The following is a 19,570-nucleotide window of genomic DNA, read 5'->3' on the forward strand; positions in this document are numbered from 1 at the left end:
AGTATTTGTTCTGAATGAAGAACATGTTTGGTGACTGTAAGAGGTTGATTCCTGAAGCTTGTTTAATGATTTCATCTCTATTACCTTAAACGGTAGAGTTTTTCCAGTCCCATGCTGTTTTCAGAATACAGCGAGCATGAAACTTTGGAATGCTTTGTGAGCACTGTGAAACTGTCTGAATTGCTGGTATCCTATTGATTGCATTACATCATTATAAAGATATTGTAAAACCTAACAGGAGTATTCTAAAACTTAAAAAATATGACCAAATAATTATTTTTTTTTTCCTCTACAGGCTCATAAGTCAGTGAACTTTGTTTCAACTCTGCTTCAGATCACTATGTCCGAGCAACTGGATTTACCAGTGAGACAGGCAGGCAAGTTTTCAAATCTTTTTTCATTGTATCGACTTTAATGGTGAATACACACAAAGTACACATGCAGATACTGTTGAGGAATTCTAATTATTTTCATCTCAAATACTCAAAAGGTGAGAGTCACACGAATTACAGTCATCATGAGCTATATCTGGCACCATACACTGAATAGGGAAAACAGAAAGAAAAGGTGGCTGGGTCTTCAGTGAGCTACCCTTTATCTCTAGTGAATAATGGTCTTTGAGGAAGCAGAATAGTCCATGATGCTAGCACATTGGTTCAAGGAGGTAATTTAACCTTGTCCTAGTAACGCTGATGTTTCTAAATGTTATAAGTGGAAGAAAACAAATTACGTCTTTTGGAACCCTTTTGATTTGCACATAAGCCATCAGTAAAATAGGACATTGAATATTAGCAACTCTTAAAGCTGCTATGATTATTTGATAGAGTTTTCCAATGTGATACTTCAGTGGTTTTCCTGACAGTTCAGGAGGTGTGATCTTGATCACTTATGTTGATCTTTCACATAGTAGACTATTCTCAGTTGTAACATAAGCCTAACTTGCATTTTTATCTTATTGCTTAGGGGTACCAGTCAGCTGTTGACTCAAAAGTTACTGCTTCACATGTATATCATGCAAAAAAAGGGGAAGGTTTGAAAGCAACCTCTGACTATTCACCCTCAGCATAAGCCAATTAGAAACCAAAGCAGTCTGTGGAGAGTGGAGACAACTCATACAACCCATAGCTTACAAACAGTGCATCTTTTGCAAACCAATTAATGGCATGATAAATCCCACTGCGGGTGGATTGAAGTCTTCATCACTTCAGTCTTGTAATAGCTCATGTCTCCTGAGTGTTGCTTACCTTTCCAGACCCTTTCAGAAACCCTTTCGTTTCGGAATCTTCAGAAGGTGCATATGAAATTTGGGAAGAGAAGTTTCTTTATGGATTTGTACATCAAATTAGATTAATAGTAACTTTGTTATTTGTTTTTAATTTGATAATTCCTGTTGCATTTTTTTGTTCCTTTTCTTTCCAAGTGCTGTAATCTCTGTTCTGCCACATAAACAGTTTGGATTTGGCTGTCAAATGGTAAATGCAGGCATTTGTGCCAGCAGCCTGATTGCTACAAAGTGCTGTGGGCCATAACCTTGGTATAGAAGAGCTCTGTTTCTCTTTAGCATTCATTCCTGCATTGCAAATTTAATTAATTTCTTTTTTTTTTTTTGCTTACAAGGGGTGTTTTAGATAGTCATTAGTATTGATTAACTTTGTTTTAATGAAAATACTGAGAAAATAATTATAAAGCATCTTTCAGAAGTGTGTTGCTAAAATATTCCACAACTACTTATCTGTTGTATGGATAGAAGCAGTAAGTTTAGTATTTTCATATGAAAACACATTCTTTACAGAACTAAAAATACAGACATCACAATAAATGGGTAAAAGTGTATAAACCTAGTAAATTATTAGGTTAATAATTTGCATTATTTATATACTTTGATTCTTTTACTCAGATATGGTCAGTGAATTAGTCATTTCAATCGGTTTTGTTCTAAAATAGGTTTCTTTGCAAAATGTGTGTTTGTTTTGTACTTTGAATGGCTATCAGCTGATTTGCCACTTTTTTGTCTCAACAGGGGTTATCTACTTGAAAAATATGATAACCCAGTATTGGCCAGATCGTGAAGCTGCACCAGGAGAGATTCCACCTTACTCCATCCCAGAAGAAGATAGGCACTGTATTCGTGAAAATATTGTAGAAGCCATTATTCACTCTCCTGAGCTGATTCGGTATGCAGTTCTCATCTGTTTATGAATTGGCTGTGGTATCTGACTGTTGGGGTTGTTTGGGGTTTTTTTGCATAATTAAGATCACCTGTGTGCTTAATCTGTTTATGAATTGGCTGTGGTATCTGTTGGGGTTGTTTTGGGTTTTTTTTGCATAATTAAGATCACCTGTGTGCTAAGCAGCATTGTCATATGCTGTGTATCCTGAGCATAGAATTAACATAGATGGAAAAATAGTTTTCAGCTTGGCAGCATGTAGAAATTTCACGTTCCTGAAATGGAAACTATTAAGCAGAGAGTACAGAACCTAAACCTTCTAAGTAAAACTTGAAATAAGCCTGAGTTTGAGCAATATTAGTTATTTCGACATCACAAGAATATTATTAAAATAATAGCAGTAACTTAAGTAATCGTTGTGCGTTTGATTTCTAGAGTACAGCTTACTACTTGCATTCACCACATTATCAAGCACGATTATCCTAGTCGCTGGACTGCAGTTGTGGAGAAAATTGGATTTTATCTTCAGTCTGACAACAGTGCTTGTTGGCTTGGAATTCTTCTTTGTCTTTATCAACTTGTCAAAAACTATGAGTAAGTGTTTCTTTTTCTACCAGATAAACAGCAGAATTAATATATTTGTGCTTATTTTTGTATTCCTTATGTATGTTGTAACCATGTAGAATGTGTGTGGGATTGCGCAAAGGTGACAGAAATCTAATTTTAGAAAATACTCTTGAATATTTGCTATACTGATATTGGCTCATATCTTCTCCACTAAGAAATTACAGAAAAACTGCCTTCATTAAAGGTTGCAGATCAGGAAAAAAAAAAAAAGGGTGTCTTTAAGCCTTTATTAGGTACTTGTTTTTTATGGATTGATGACAGTAAGAAAGTCCACTCAGAATCATAACTTTTGCAGAAAATGATTATTTATTTAAACCATTTGTAGTGTAGGTATCAGTGAAACAAAAAAGAGTCTTCAAAATGTGAAATCTTGAATGTTAGGAAGTTCAAAATCAGTATTTTAGTACAATCCTTTTGAAAATTTTGATAGCCTCATCCAACCCATCATAGGAAATCTTTACCAAAGCCCACCATTTTCCTATATGCAAGGCACTGGGCTAGTATACATACAGGAGAATGTTCTTTGCTCTGTATTTGGTATTATACTCAGAGCTTTGAAGTTGAGGTTGCACTTAAAGAAGTTGTGTGGAGCTTAGCTGCTGCTGCTGGCATGCAGGAAGCTCATTCGAGCTGTATCATAGAAAAGTGCAAGCCTGTAGTCGGGAAATTGTAGTAGTGGAACTGATGGAATCCACAACTTGCTCTTTCAAAGCACTGTGATGCATAACTTTTTTGTTTCGGGTACTTGATTTAAAATGTTGCATTGAAAAATTGCGTAAATTAGTGTAAAACAGGTGAATATCAGTTTCTCAAAAATCCTTTTTTACAGGACTACTATAAGGACCTTTGTAATCCCATGTTGGGAGTTTTTTCTGTGGCTGAAAATTGCAAGTCCTACTAGGAAGGAAAATAAACTAATTTCTCGCTTGATTTTCAAATTTAATATCTTTAAATATACAGCAGAGATGTGTGAGAGAGAAAACATGAAGCGTTTACTGGTAGTGTGTTATGATTATATCAATCCTTGTTTAGGGAAGAATTTTGATAAGAGCACAGTCATTGCATGATTAGCAAAGGTAACAGGTGTGTTCATAATCTTAGTTGATCAAACACTAGCTGAGGCCAGCGACTGCTCATACTTGTTTAGCTTTCTGGGTGAATTCAACAAGGATTCCTTTCACAAATCATGTAGGAATGTGCATATTTCATTGTGTAACAATATGGATACAAGCAGGTCTCTGTAAAATTTGTTAAATTACTTGTGTCAGGTTCTGGGGAGCTTTTTTCTCTTAATGTGGAAGGTAAATATCTTGGGGTTTTCAACATTATTTCTTTTTCTCCAAATCCAGCCAAAAAGATCAAATGGCTGCTCTTTGCATAGTCTTTTTTTTTCTGGTCTTTTTCTATGGTGTCTTTTGTGGAAATTAGAAATTTAATTTTCCTGAGCAACATTTAGTCCTTATATTTAGGTTTCTATTTCAGAAAATACATGGAAACTATATTATTGAATACGATTTTGGAGCTCAGTGTTCTGTAGTAGTTTTTACAGAACATGCCATCTGGCAGCAGATTGAGTAGACTTTATCTTATATTTCTGCAAATTGGCTGAGCAGCATTGATGTTTAATATTAGTGAAAAGTTTACCAAAAATGTATTTAAAAACAAAACAAAATCAAATTCCCAACCTAAAAATCTCTCACAACAGTCCGAGAATATTATAGTATTAATTGGTTAATAAAAATATAAAGCTGTACAGTCTTACAGTGATATTTTACTTTGTTCTTACTGTTATGGACCAGTATGGTCCATCTCACCAGTACGGACAAGATCCTATTCTGCTGTGATAACGCTTGAATCAATAAGGACTTTCTTCTTTGGAAGTTAAAAGCTTCATTTCCCTTCAGGAATTTTGATATGTTTTGAGGATGAAAATGGAGCCTTGATTTCAGCATAGACAAACGGGTGGGCTGTCACCAGCATGGTGAGGGTTGGGGTTGTTCAGCCTGGAGAAGAGAAGGTTCTGGGGAAACCTTATGATGGCCTTCCAGTACCCAAAGGGGGCCTACAGGAGAGAATGGGGAGGGAGTCTTTATGAGGGAGGGGAGTGATAGGACCGAGGGGTAATGCTTTTAAATTGAAAGAAATTACATTTAAATTAGATACCAGAAAGAAACTCTTTACTGTGAGATTGGCGAGACACTGGAACAGGTTGCCCAAGAGAAGCTGTGGATGTCCCATCCCTGGAAGTGTTCAAGGTTGGATGGGGCTTTGAGCAACCTGGTCTGGTGGAGGTGTACCTGCCCATGGCAGGGGGTTGGAACTAGATGATCCCTTCCAACTCTAACCACTCTATGATTCTTTGGGAAGGTCTGGGGCACTATTTCAAGGGGGGTTGCAGTTGAAGCCAACTCAGAGGCCACCACATAGCCTTGAAGCCTACATTCTCTGTCAGATTGTTAAATTTGGGCAAATTATATGGCAAGATGTGAGAGAGATCATTGCTAAACTGTGAGAAACCTCACAGTTTACTTTCTTCAGTGTCCGTGAAGTCATCTAGCTTCTGGAAATATGTTGATAAATTGTGAACTCTGATAAATGTCTTCCTGTGATTTTACTGGCTAGCCTGGCATCTGCCATTCTTGGCAACAAATGTGTACCTTTTGCTTGCAGTTTTAGTAGCGCTCTGATTGCTTTTCACTATAGTAATGGTGTGGCTGAACATGATGAAGTATTCAAAGTGAGTAAGTTGGCAGGAGTGCATTACCAGCAGAAAACTAATGTGGATATATAGTGGAGTAATGGACGCTCAGTGGTTTTTTAACTTGCCTTTTAACTCTAATGTTGTCTGGCTATAGCTTTATTTCAAATTCTGTTACAAGAAATGGCTAGGGATTTTTTTTAATTGTATGTTGTGATGAACTGTAATATAAGCTACTTGTGTCTATGTTGTGGAAAGGTGGACTTTTAAAATTCAAAAGCTACCTGAAAGATCTACAAAACTAGTTTGTTCTTGTCCAAAGGTACAAGAAACCAGAGGAGAGGAGTCCTTTGATAGCTGCAATGCAACATTTTCTACCAGTTCTGAAGGATAGTTTCATTCAGCTCTTGAACGATCCATCTGATCAATCTGTCCTCATACAAAAACAGATCTTCAAAATATTTTATGCCCTTGTCCAGGTAAAAAAATAAACTTTGCATATACTTGATCGGTAATTTAAATTAAAGAATTATGCTTTTCCATAAAACAGTAAATGACAGAAATATTAACAATATTAGATTACATCTGAATCACTTCTGTTACTACTCAAGTGTGGTATGAATCGCAGGTTTTTGGTATGCTTGATTATGCTGTACTTTTACTTTTGCTATTCCTACTTGGTATTAGGCAGAACTCATCCACTAAGGTAGAGTGTTTGCTAGAATGACAGATCGTAGAGGCCAGGCTACATAGAATTGCCAGTGTAAAAGCAGCAGTTTGGAATGAGACTTTTCATCTGCTGTTAAAGGCATCAGAAAATAGTGTAGCATCCATTTAAGTAGTGTTTTAGAATTGCATAAGCAGAATGAATTGGAGTAGACCTCTAGCACCTTTGAGGATATTGAGAATATAGATACGGTTGTGTTAAGTTCTTTAACCTGTTTTTTAGAGTAATTTGCTAATCTAGCTAAGTGCAGACAAAGGTTTGAAAGAGCTAAAATTCATTCTGTGAAAGTAACATTATTTTCAAATTACTTTATAATTAATTTATTTTGTCTTTTTTTTTTTTAATAAGTACACATTACCTTTGGAGTTGATAAATCAGCAAAACTTGACTGAATGGATAGAAATCTTGAAGACTGTTGTCGATAGGGATGTACCAGCTGTAAGTGGCTTTTGGCTTTTTATGTCTTTAAGCTTAAATATTTTTCATTCATTAGAATGTTAAAAAGTTTAACTTTGTTTCTGCATTCTTTTTTCTCAATGGATGTCAAGAAAATCAAGTTTTAAACTAAATAGGGGGTTTTAAACAGACTAGATGAATTTTGGAAATAAATAGCTTTTATGGGAGTTCTGTTTTAAAATATATAGCACAACTTATTTTGGCTTCTTGTTTCAAGAATTTGTTGACCATTTATGCAGTATACATCACAGGATTTATTTTTAGATAATGCTTTACTTTATACTTCTGTTAACCTGCCCTTTACACTTCTAGCTTAAAATCAAAATGTGCTCTGTAGTTTGAAATACATATAACTCCTCTGAGTAGGTTATAAATAATGTTTGGTGTTTTTTTTTTCCTTTTCCCCTAAAGGAAACCCTTCAAGTCGATGAAGATGATAGACCTGAGTTGCCCTGGTGGAAATGCAAGAAGTGGGCTTTGCATATCTTAGCTAGACTTTTTGAGAGGTACTTTCTCTTCCATTATCATTTTTATAGAAACCAAAAAATATGAAAGTCAGTAATATTGCTGCATTCTTGAATTTGCGTATTTGCTTCCAATTGCAGGTATGGAAGCCCTGGTAATGTTTCCAAGGAATACAATGAGTTTGCTGAAGTGTTCCTGAAGGCATTCGCTGTTGGTGTTCAGCAAGTAAGAAAAACTGAATGTGGGGAATATTAGGATGAGTTTAGGAATGATTTCTTACTATTTTCTGAAAAGTCTTCTTGCTGTTCTTCACAATTGTTTGTTTGGATTTTTTTAAGCACATCGGTATGGAAAGCACTGACATCAGTGGGTTATAAGAAAAGAAAGATTTAAAAAATGTTGAATTTACTACATAGGACAATCCACTGAAAATAGCCTATGCAGCACTGATAGTCTGTAAAAAGAGTAACTGCTCTTGTATAACAGGGCTTCAAATGTCCTTCAAATAAATGCTATCAGTTTTTCTCTTTCTGGAAGAGATAGATATAATAGGTATTTATAATATTTTAACTCTGATAATATAGTTCTTTTTTTACTCAGTCAGTAAATACTAAGCTTCTTAACCTTCTGCAAAAGCCTGATCATGCAGAGGTTACCTTACAAACAGGTAAACCTGATGGTCACTCTCTACTCTTCTCCCTCTCTGGTGATCACCACTTCTACAGGATTGTTACACACAAAACATCTTCTGACCATAGCAATTTCTAACCTGATGTATTACTGTTATGCCAAACCATCCTTGATTTACCTTTATTGCAGTAACTTTAGATTGGTAGTAACTTACAGGTTTTTCAGAAGGGATAGAATGGATTGCTGGGGCAGGAATTGCCATCTGCCTTTCCTTCTAGTGCATGTGTTTAAAGTCAGTTATTTGAGCATTTTGAACTAGCAAAAAATTCCTATGAATATTGGGGAATTTTTTGGTTCTGAATCTCAATGCCTGGCTGTTCTGCTGACTTCTGTTCTTTTGAAACAAGTTTATTTATTAAAAAAAATAAACAGATTTATGAGCCGATACAAGGAAATTTTAGACAAACTATTATGTTAAAGTTATTAGATTGTAAATGTAAATAGACTGTTAATCTATAAAAGTCTCAAGGAGAGGAATGTCTTCTTCAAAGCTTTTGTTTTAATCAGACTCAGACTATTAGACATTACTGCTCTTCCACATGGGTGGTGACAAAGCTGCAACACGTAGTCCAGAGGCATCAAAAGAGGCTTTCAGGGCCTTGGGACGATTGATAAGGGACTCTGGAGCACAGGTTATCTTTTCCTCTCACCTTCCAGTTGCAGACAGTGACACTGGAAGAAATAGACAACCCCAGCCTGTTGATACGTGGCTCCGTGGCTGGTGTCATCACCACAATTTTGGCTTTTTCGATAATGGGATGGCCTACACGGCACCAGGCTTGTTGGCATTAGATGGGATTCACCTCTCTCAAAGGGGAAAAGAGGGTCTTTGCTCACAAGCTTACAGGGCTCATTGACAGAGCTTTAAACTAGGCTTGGAGTGGGAGGGGAATATCCTCAGGTTTGTCCATGACAGGCTGTGTGACAACATGCCAGGGTTAGAGGGACAGGGTGCTAGTGAGGGCCCTCTGCCTATTGCTCTGAGACTGCAGCACACTGGAAGTCCTATGGAGATGAGCCAGAGGTTCTTGAGGTAGTAGCAGGCAACAGGGAAACACCTGTGAAATATGTTTAAGGAGTGATTTGAGACAGCAAGTGTGGCTTCACAAAGGGTAAGTCCTGCCTGACCTAGTGGCCTTCTATGATGGAGTGACTGTATCAGTGGATAAGGGAAGAGCTACAGATGTCATCTATCTGGACTTTGCTAAGGCCTTTGACATGATTCCCCTCAACATCCTTCTCTCTGAATTGGAGAGAGATGGGTTTGATGGGTGGACTGTTCGGAGGATGAGGAATTGGTTGGATGGTTGCATCTAGAGGGTAGTGGTCAACAGCTCAATGTCCAGATGGAGATGACTGATGGGTGGTGTCCCTTAGGGGTCTATATTGGGACCAGTACTGTTCAGTATCTTCATCAGTGGCACAGACAATGGGATCGAGTGGACCCTCAGCAGGTTTGGGAATGATACCAAGCTCAGTCATGCAGTTGACGTTCCTGAGGGATGGGGTGCCATCCAAAGGGACCTGGACAAGCTTGAGAAGTTGTTTCATGTGAGCCTTGGGACCCATGTGAAGCTGGGTCAGGGCAACCCCTGGCTGGAGGATGAGGGACTGAGAGCAGCCCTGAGGAGAAGGATTTGGGGGTACGGTCAACAGCTCAATGTCCAGATGGAGATGACTGATGGGTGGTGTCCCTTAGGGGTCTATATTGGGACCAGTACTGTTCAGTATCTTCATCAGTGGCACAGACAATGGGATCGAGTGGACCCTCAGCAGGTTTGGGAATGATACCAAGCTCAGTCATGCAGATGACGTTCCTGAGGGATGGGGTGCCATCCAAAGGGACCTGGACAAGCTTGAGAAGTTGTTTCATGTGAGCCTTGGGACCCATGTGAAGCTGGGTCAGGGCAACCCCTGGCTGGAGGATGAGGGACTGAGAGCAGCCCTGAGGAGAAGGATTTGGGGGTACTGGAGGATGAAAAGCTGAGCATGAGCCCACAAGGTGCACTTGGACTTCAGAAAGCCAACCACATCCTGGGCAGCACCAAAAGAGGCATGGCCAGCAGATCGAAGGAGGTGATTCCTCTGCTGTACTCCGCTCACGTGAGACCCCACCTGGAGTACTGCATCCAGCTTTGGAGCCCTCAGCACAGCAAGAACATGGACCCGTTGGAGAGGGTCCAGAGGAGGGCCACAAAGATGATCCAAGGGCTGGAGTGCCTCTCATGTGAAGACAGGCTGAGAAACTTGGGGTTGTTCAGCCTGGAGAAGAGAAGGCTCTGGGGAGACAAGAGGACAGATTTAGCCTAGGTACAAGGGATAAACATTTTACGAGAGTGGTGAAACCCTGGAACAGGCTGCCCAGAGAGGTGGTGGATGTCCCATCCCTGGAAACATTCAAGTTCAGGCTGGCTCAGGGGCTCCAAGCAAACTGATCTTGAAGATGTCTCTGCTCATTGCAGGGGGTTTGGACTAGATGACCTTTAAAGGTCCCCTCCATCCCAAATTATTCTATGATTCTATGAATTAGGAGAAGAACGGTTCTTAGTTCAGTTTTCTTAGTTTTCATTCCTAATAAAATTATAAGGAATTACGGGACCTTGAAAGAGGAAAAGTAGGGAAAGCGTCTCCTAAATACGTGTGTTTTGAAGGTCATCCAAAGTATTGAAAGGGAAGAGAAAATTTGTCACATTAAATGTTAGGAGCTGTATCCCAACATATTCTACTCAGACAAGTGGAATCAGCATCACCTTTTGGGGTGCTTATACCTGTAAATGGCATCAGACAGATAAGTATTACATGTTCTTTAAGAACTTGCTGATTGCTTTGCACTTCAAAGATAAAATTAAGTTCTGACAAAAGATTGTATGGGCAAAAGAAATCTTTGAAAAGAGAAATTTAAACAGTTCAACAAAATACTTTGTCTTTGCTTTTTCTTTGAATCAGATTTGTCCCTTACTTATATTGCATCTAGGAAACACCAAGAATTCAGGTAAAGAAAATTGCTAAAAAGCAAGACTTGAAAATGCTTGCAGTTTCTTCCTATACAATAATACAACTTGTATAGAAATACAGATTATTTTTAAGGTGCAGTCCTCTATGTCTGCAGAAGATAAATCTTGGATGTATGCTTAAGACGACAGAGTTTTTCAGATATATTATGGAAGATTTTTAAATGGGATGTATTTCTTTACAAGAATTGGAATAGGAATAAGAATAGTTGGAATAAGAATACAAATTCTGATTATATGTTTGACTGCATTCTCTTGACTCTCCAAAGCAAACTGTATGCATCCTTTTACTAAAGGACTAACAGATAAACATATGGCATGGCATTACAGGTTGTTCCTCACCAGAATTCTTAAACCTTTTCTTAATCTTGTAAATTTCTTTCCTTCTTGTATCTGAATCATAGGAGGTAACTGCTTAGATTTGTGAAGAGAGGACTAAAACACTTGTCCTAAGCAGTATGGCTGCACAGAGTATTTGTTAGGCCTCAGCTTTGTCCTCATTTCCAAAGACTATTCCCCATTCCTTCACTGACTGTTGATGAATTTGTGCTTTTCTGTGTGCTGTCCTGGTACACTGGAGAATCTCTCCCTCTCTCAAAAAAACCCAACCTTCAGGTACTTGTAAAATTTAAATACACCAGCAAAGTGGACCTTATTGTATAAGCTTTTCCACAGAGGAGATTGTATGTTAAGTTCTAGTGAATGAATGAATGCATCCTCATTAAACTCAAGTGCGAGGCATCTCCTTTGGAAGAAATGCTTTAGTGCTTGTGTAATAAATGTTATCAATGTAATTATTTAAATAATCTCATTATCCATTTTCCCAAAATGTTTTCTTGGTGATACTACAGATTGATAGATAACTTTCCAGTTCCTTCAGTTTTGGATTTTTAAAAATGTTGGTTTATGTGAAGAATAATGAAATGAAACCCTGGAAATGGGATTTGTCATTTCTCTCCAGTTGATGCTGCTGGTCTGGAATGTGCAGTTGTTGTCACTGACCTGGACTGGGCTACAAGGAAAGCCCCTCAAATTACCAATATCAAACTTTCCAGTGGGCTGGAATTTAAGTACTAATAGTGGTCCCATGTCCATTTCATGTCCTTACTCACGGAGAGCCATGGACTTTACAAATGTAAATCCCTGTGAGTAGTTCTGAGCCACCTCAGGAGAAGAATTGAGGGCAGGAAGCAAAGCAGAGAGAGGTTCCTCATTCTTTGTACAGAGTCATTGCTGTAAGGCTGCACATAGGCAAGAATCAGTAGGCTGCCTGAGCAAAGAGTATTTTACCAATCCAGTGATTAGGCATGAATTTCCATGCCCAAAGAGTAGCAAGGTGGAATAATTAACTTCAGAGGGAAAGGTCCCCTGGGCTATGTTGGTGATGAATTAGCATGTATGTTTTGTCTTATTAAGGGATTATATTTTTAAAAGATGTGCAGCACCTGATAAGAGCTGCAAGTTGCTTTAAAAATTAACAATGGCATTTAGTAGAAGGATTAGTTGGTACTTGTTGGATTTAGAGGGGTTCTTACGTGAGACTGTGAAAGAGGGTAGAATTCTTCAGGTTGAAAGGGTCTGGTTAAAATAGCTCACTATAAGCTATTGATGAAATCTGCTTTTTCTAGGTGTTGCTGAAGGTGTTGTATCAATACAAGGAAAAGCAGTACATGGCTCCTAGAGTTCTGCAGCAAACACTGAATTACATCAATCAAGGAGTGTCACATGCCATCACCTGGAAGAATCTGAAGCCTCATATTCAAGTAAACCATTTTTTGGGGTTTGATATTTAGATGATTCACTACTACATTTGTCAGTCTGTTATACAGTGTTTCTAGCCTTGCTAGAATGCAAATTTTGGGCACCTCTGTTAAAAATTGGTGGTGGAAAGAGTTTAACTCTGGTGAAGGTTACTTTGATACATGAGCAAAGCTAGCAGATTTTTGCTTTTTTTGCTGTCAGGCCTTCTTGCTTTAATATACTAAGGATTACAGTGTAGCAGAGCAACACAACAAATTTGGAGGTGGTGTTAACTACTGAATTTTTGGCATTGAATCATCTCCACATACCATTAGCCAAAACAAATCTAATAGCTTGCACTGTGTTGCAGCTCTACCCTAAGCTAATAGATCTCTTTTTCTATAAGGTAGTGCATAAAATCCACCATGCCCACGAAGATTTAGAATGTTAGCATTTTGTATGAGAAGTGGCAGGATGGACAAAATCTGGGAAATACAGGAGAGAATACAGAGATTGATTGAGTAGTGCTAGCATGTTTTCAACTTCTTTATTTTTCTTACAGGGAATTATCCAAGATGTTATTTTTCCATTGATGTGCTATACAGATGCTGATGAAGAGCTTTGGCAAGAAGATCCATATGAATATATTCGCATGAAATTTGGTGAGAACTTGAAATCTACTCATCCTAAAATATGAGTTCACGCAAAGGAGGAGTTTGTGTAGGTTTTTTTGAAAATAGACATGGCTTTGGTATTTAAACGGAGAAAAAAAAAAAAAAGATCAAACCAGTTTGTATTATCCAAATAATTTAACTTCAAATAGTTAACTTTTGGATATGCTGGTGGAAATGACAGGTAACACATGACAGTCAACAAAGACACAGGTGGTTCTGCACTTGAAACAAGTAGCTAATTTTGACAGTTACAAAGTCAAACAGTCCACAAATTGCTAGCAACAATTACATATGTTTATTGTTATTAAAAGTTTATGCTTTACAACAGCTAGTATTTCAGGCCCTGGACTTTGTACGATCTTAAGGAATTTTCACCTCCCATGGCTTGTTACTTTGTTGTTTGGGTTTACTGGAAGTCTGTGCAGTCCTGTCAGGCTGGGGAAGAAAGAAGATACTTTAGACTTCCTGAACAAATTCTTATGTGATTAGAACAAGGAACCTTGATAGGTTTGGGAGTTTCTTATCCCACAGGTCAGAGGTAGACCTGTAAACAGTACAAGGGTATTATATGAGGCTCTGGGTCTGATAATCTTATGCGGAGAAATAAGAAACTAAAAATTTTTAACTCAATCAGTTGTGTGTTTGCCTGCACAGCAAATAGCATGTCAAAAATTGACGGCTGGTCTGCTTCTACTGGTACAAAAATTATCTTAAAAATAAGGACATACAACTTCAAATTAGAGATGTAGAGCTGGTGATCATGAAAAAGGTGAAATGTATCAGGAACCTCCAACCATTTGTTGCTGTTATTTGGTCTTGGAATATCTGTAGTAAGAAAGCATGATTAACCAGCTGAAAAGAAAAGACAGTTGTTGCTCTCTTGTTTTATATTAAGTAGTTAGATTGCATTAGGATCATGAACATAGCAAAGGAACAAAATTTATAGCTGTTATACGATTTCTTTATAGATGTATTTGAAGACTTCATTTCACCAACAACTGCTGCTCAGACAGTATTGTTTACATCATGTAGTAAAAGGAAAGAGGTAAGCTATTCAAGGGTTTTACTTAAATATGGTAGCTAGATTTAGCTTATAGTGCCCATTTGCTGAAAAAAATTACTATTAAAAGTTTTATTTCTATTCTTTGTCGTGCACTAAAATTTATTCCTCTCATTTATTTTACACTGGTCTATTTGTGACTTTTGTGTTTGCCAATTCCCCTAGGACCTATATATCAAGAATGTTGTGTGTTTGTAACAAAGATTAAAAATTATACAAATTCCAGGCGTAGAGAAGATTACTAGAGGTTTAAGCACTTCAGAGCACTGAGACAGGTATACCTGAGACAATTGAAATAATCTGACTAACCTTACATGTAATTTAGGTCTTGCAGAAGACAATGGGCTTTTGTTATCAGATCCTTACGGAGCCAAATGCTGACCCTCGTAAGAAAGATGGTGCTTTACATATGATTGGTTCTTTGGCTGAAATTCTCCTAAAAGTAAGCATAACAAATCTGGTGGTTCTTTTGGAGTTTTTCTCCTTTCCTTTCTTCCACATACAGTGTCTTAGAAGAAGTGATAAAATAGCCCTTTAAGTTTGCAAGTTTTGGAATCACTGCTGGTTTTTTAAAGCTGTTGAACTTAGTTGTTTCGGTTTTGTTTTCAGCTTAATTACACAAGTTTGATTAGGTCATGTTCAAATTCAGTTGATTGTTTTAAGTTCTTTTTAGTTAACTGCTTCTAGTAAGAATTGCTACACCATTTCCTGCACCACCCTTAACTACATTGCTTTTTTTTTTTGGGTGGGGAGGAAGCAAGGGAAAGAAAAATCCATTTGGTGAGAGGCTGTTGATTTAATGAGGTCTTTTCTATGTGTAGAAGAGAGGAAATAAAGTGAAATTAGCAGCCTTGCTCACTTGGGATAGTAGCAAAAAAAGGTGCAGGGCCTTGGTATTTGGATCATGGCTCTAAGAAGTTTCCCTCACCACTTTTGATACCAGCCTAATGTACTGCCAAGCAAAAGGTGTCTTTAGGAGTCAAAAAATGACAGGAAAAAAGTGTCACTATTTTGACTGAAAAATAGAAAAGTCTATATAGGATCCAAGTTTAATAGTATTATGGGACTTCATTGTTGCTTAACAGACTTTAATAAAGGAAGAAGTTAAAAGTCAGAGGGTTTTCTTGTGCTGTTCACACTTTTCTATGTGACATTTTTTACTGGGTTAGAAATGCGTTTTTACATAAAGTTTTAAACTGATTTGTTTCTGTTCATATTCTGACAGAAAAAGATATATAAAGATCAGATGGAATATATGTTGCAGAATCATGTGTTCCCTCTCTTCAGCAGTGAGCTGGGTTACATGAGAGCACGAGTAAGTACAAGATTGACTGTTGAGGTACACTGTCTGTTCTAACTGAAGACTTCAGGAATATTTGTTAAATGCTTCCCTCTAACAGATGTACTCCTTTCTGCACCTGTTCTGTAACAAATTGTGTGCTTACTTCAAAGATCAGTATCAGTCTTTATGTGTGACTGTAGATAGTTTTAAAGTGGCTGCAGAATTGTGTGCATAGTTTTCCATCTGTGTCTGGTGGTATGGTCTATTTGTGTTCTGCATTTAGACCGTACCGCTCACACAAACCCTGTGGCCAAAGATGAACTTGAGATCATAGTACTGGTCTAGTGATGTCTGGAGAAGACAAGCCTCCCACTGACCAGCCTCCACACTCTCTAACATTTTCATCTATTAAAAACTTCTACAGTACTTTTATTGAACAGTAGTGGCAATTCAGATTTAATAATTTGCGTAGGTTATGGATATGTGAAGTAGTTGATAATCCTGTTTGTAGGTTTTGTAACTCTGAATTTGCACTGTCTTTTTTTCAGGCTTGTTGGGTTCTTCATTATTTTTGTGAAGTCAAATTTAAGAGTGACCAGAATCTCCAGACAGCCTTAGAACTCACGAGACGGTGTCTGATAGATGATAGGGAAATGCCTGTAAAAGTGGAAGCTGCAATAGCACTTCAAGTTCTGATCAGTAATCAAGAGAAAGGTAGCCCTTTTTTTCATAAAACTACAGCAAGCTTTAATTGAATAGGCATTAATATTGCGATGTTCAGGGAGACCTGTTCTCTTCTTCCCTGATGTTAATTTACTACTTGCAATAGTAATTTGTAATAACTTACTGTCATTTTCCAGCTGGAAAATTTTATATTTTTTTAATTTCATGGTGCAATAAATCCAGTTTTACAGCACCTCATCGTCAAATCAGAAATATGGTGGCAACATAAGCATATCTGTCTCAGCATACATTCATTCATCTTCAAATTAATTTTTTTTGAAAAGCTGCTTTTATCCTGGCAGGCTTTACATTGCTTAGTGTTCCTGAAGCTGACATGAAAGCTACAAAGCAAACAAATTCTGTATCAAATACTTTGGGTAATTTGACAAAAATGTGTATGTATGCATTCCTGTTCAATTAAAATTTGCATTGATAAGTAATCTTGCAGTCCATAAAGACTAGACAACTCTGGTTTTCTTACTTCAGTTGTGATCCTCTTGGTATACTGTTTTTTTAAAAAATTTGTTCTGAATGTTAGTATTATTATACACTATATAATAATATATAGATATAATATAAATTACTACCCATGGTTTTTGGCATATTAATGCCAAAGCACTAAATATTAATAAAATCTATATTGAGTTTCTTATGCTGATTCTGTAGTTTTATAAGAATGAAAATTTAAATGCTTTCACGTGTTTTACAGCTAAAGAATATATTACTCCATTCATTAGACCTGTAATGCAAGCTTTACTTCATATTATAAGAGAGACTGAAAATGATGATCTTACCAATGTGATTCAGAAGATGATCTGTGAATATAGTGAAGAAGTCACCCCAATTGCAGTAGAAATGACACAGCATTTGGTAAGACTTCCGGTGACTTGGGAAGATGTTGAATATGTGAAAGATTGGTATTTAAAATTCAGATAGTTGTCTGTCAGTCAGTAGCTGTCGTTACTCCAGTCTGCTTAAGTGCGTTGATGCAGGTAATTTTCTTGTATGTTTAAACTTTTTTCTCAAAAGTTGCTTCGTAACTTGAATTAATTGGAATGTAGAAGCGTTTGAGAAATCTTGATACTCATTTTCTCCTAATAGTGTTATAATGATTTTTCTGTTTTAAAATGGGAAATCGAAGAGCAAATTTAAAAAAAAAAAAAATAAATATTGGTGTGAAAATAATGTTATGTTGTATGTCATGTGAAAATAAAATGGAACCTGCAGGAGAAATTCAGGGTTTGAACGGCCGTATCTAGCAAGTTGTGCTGGTGGTTTCAAAAGCAGAGATCAGCTCAGGGCTTTCCTATTAAAGGCTCTTGCCTTGGAGTTAAAACAAAATAGTTCATGTGTCCTCTGTGGGCATGCCTGCAAAGGAGCCTGCTCTAGTGCAGCTACCAGTTCAACCTCGTGTCAGAAACACTTGGTTGTAGAAAATGTGTTCTTTTGCAAGGAAAGCAATGTAAGTTAGATCTTTCTATTCATGAAATGGATAAATGATGACAGATCAAAAGGCTTGGTGTTCATGTTTTATCAGTCTTGAAAACAAACTCTGGAATGGAGCAGCCACCTTTTCATAATCATACATTCCTTAAATTGTGTAGAATACCAGACTTGTACAGTTGCTCTTCACCTCCGAGCACGTCCTCATTAAATGACATATTTATGGGTTGTTTTGCTATTTTACATGCAGGCAATGACATTTAACCAGGTAATCCAGACTGGACCAGATGAAGAGGGTAGTGATGACAAAGCAGTGACAGCCATGGGAATCTTGAATACTATTGATACACTTCTCAGTGTAGTTGAAGATCACAAGGAAGTAAGTAAAAGTTACTTTAAAGCTAATACATAGTATCTTAAGACACTGAAAGTCGTAATTCCAGTGTTCCTGACACTGTTGTCTGAAAAAAATGTCCCTTCAGGCAAAACACAGAAAACAGTGAAATAGTTACCATGCAACAAAGTTGTAACAGTGGATCAGGATCACATTTCTGACACATTGTGTGTAGTAATAGAGCATAAATGTTGCCCCAGTAGTTCCTGTAAGAATCCAGGTTCTTGTTGAGGTAGATGGAGGAAACTTTGTCTCTGACTGATGGAACTGCGTCAGCTCAGCTGGAAAAACCCAGCTGATTTGATGAGGTTGTCCCTGCAGGGAAAAAAGAGTTAGCTTTGAGCATTGACTCTGCTGACTTAGTTTATTCTCTGCAACAGAATTCAAGTCTGTAAATACAGCTGCTGTGGCCGTGCTAAATGATAGCTTTGTTTACCTGCCTCATCTGCACTGTAGAATTCTCCAGTGTGGTGAAAACTTGTGTGATTTAGCTTTGTTCTAGTGAATGGACTAACTTCAGTCCAGAGCTCAGCTTGTTCAAAGAACGCTTTTTCTGATTAAAATCCTTCTTGACAAAGTCAGCTACTGTTTTTGTTAAATAAGTTACAGTTTTTTAGTGACTAAACAGTTCAGTAATAAATTGTACTCTTGGGGCTCTAAGACTTTACTAAGGAAGCAACATAAGACAAATTCTGAGTGCCCAAGCTCAGAATCCATAAAAATAGATTTATGACTGATACAAGGAAATTTTAGAAAAGCTATTATGTTAAAGTTATTAGATTGTAAATGTAAATAGACTGTTAATCTATAAAAGTCTCAAGGAGAGGAATGTCTTCTTCAAAGCTTTTGTTTTAATCAGACTCAGACTATTAGACATTACTGCTCTTCCACATGGGTGGTGACAAAGCTGCAACACGTAGTCCAGAGGAATCAAAAGAGGCTTTCAGGGCCTTGGGACGATTGATAAGGGACTCTGGAGCACAGGTTATCTTTTCCTCTCACCTTCCAGTTGCAGACAGTGACACTGGAAGAAATAGACAACCCCAGCCTGTTGATATGTGGCTCCGTGGCTGGTGTCATCACCACAATTTTGGCTTTTTCGATAATGGGATGGCCTACACGGCACCAGGCTTGTTGGCATTAGATGGGATTCACCTCTCTCAAAGGGGAAAAGAGGGTCTTTGCTCACAAGCTTACAGGGCTCATTGACAGAGCTTTAAACTAGGCTTGGAGTGGGAGGGGAATATCCTCAGGTTTGTCCATGACAGGCTGTGTGACAACATGCCAGGGTTAGAGGGACAGGGTGCTAGTGAGGGCCCTCTGCCTATTGCTCTGAGACTGCAGCACACTGGAAGTCCTATGGAGATGAGCCAGAGGTTCTTGAGGTAGTAGCAGGCAACAGGGAAACACCT

At 37.7% G+C, this 19,570-nt stretch overlaps 1 protein-coding gene across 1 annotated transcript in view; it reads left to right on the forward strand.

Moving 5' to 3' along the window:
- Positions 1-293: 293 nt before the first annotated feature.
- The window catches only part of IPO7 (importin 7), a 41,762-nt gene continuing 22,485 nt past the window's right edge, over positions 294-19,570 (forward strand). Inside the window, exons 1-15 of the mRNA XM_014966582.1 lie at positions 294-377; positions 2,021-2,174; positions 2,604-2,762; positions 5,816-5,972; positions 6,569-6,658; positions 7,088-7,182; positions 7,282-7,366; positions 12,471-12,605; positions 13,145-13,244; positions 14,225-14,301; positions 14,642-14,758; positions 15,542-15,631; positions 16,147-16,312; positions 17,031-17,191; positions 18,015-18,143. Coding sequence (XP_014822068.1) covers positions 341-377; positions 2,021-2,174; positions 2,604-2,762; positions 5,816-5,972; positions 6,569-6,658; positions 7,088-7,182; positions 7,282-7,366; positions 12,471-12,605; positions 13,145-13,244; positions 14,225-14,301; positions 14,642-14,758; positions 15,542-15,631; positions 16,147-16,312; positions 17,031-17,191; positions 18,015-18,143 — 1,752 coding nt within the window. The 5' untranslated portion in view covers positions 294-340. The remainder of the gene's footprint in view (positions 378-2,020; positions 2,175-2,603; positions 2,763-5,815; positions 5,973-6,568; positions 6,659-7,087; positions 7,183-7,281; positions 7,367-12,470; positions 12,606-13,144; positions 13,245-14,224; positions 14,302-14,641; positions 14,759-15,541; positions 15,632-16,146; positions 16,313-17,030; positions 17,192-18,014; positions 18,144-19,570) is intronic.

This window comes from Calidris pugnax, unplaced genomic scaffold (assembly GCF_001431845.1).
Source record: "Calidris pugnax isolate Ruff unplaced genomic scaffold, ASM143184v1 scaffold26, whole genome shotgun sequence".
Classification (NCBI taxonomy): domain Eukaryota; kingdom Metazoa; phylum Chordata; class Aves; order Charadriiformes; family Scolopacidae; genus Calidris; species Calidris pugnax.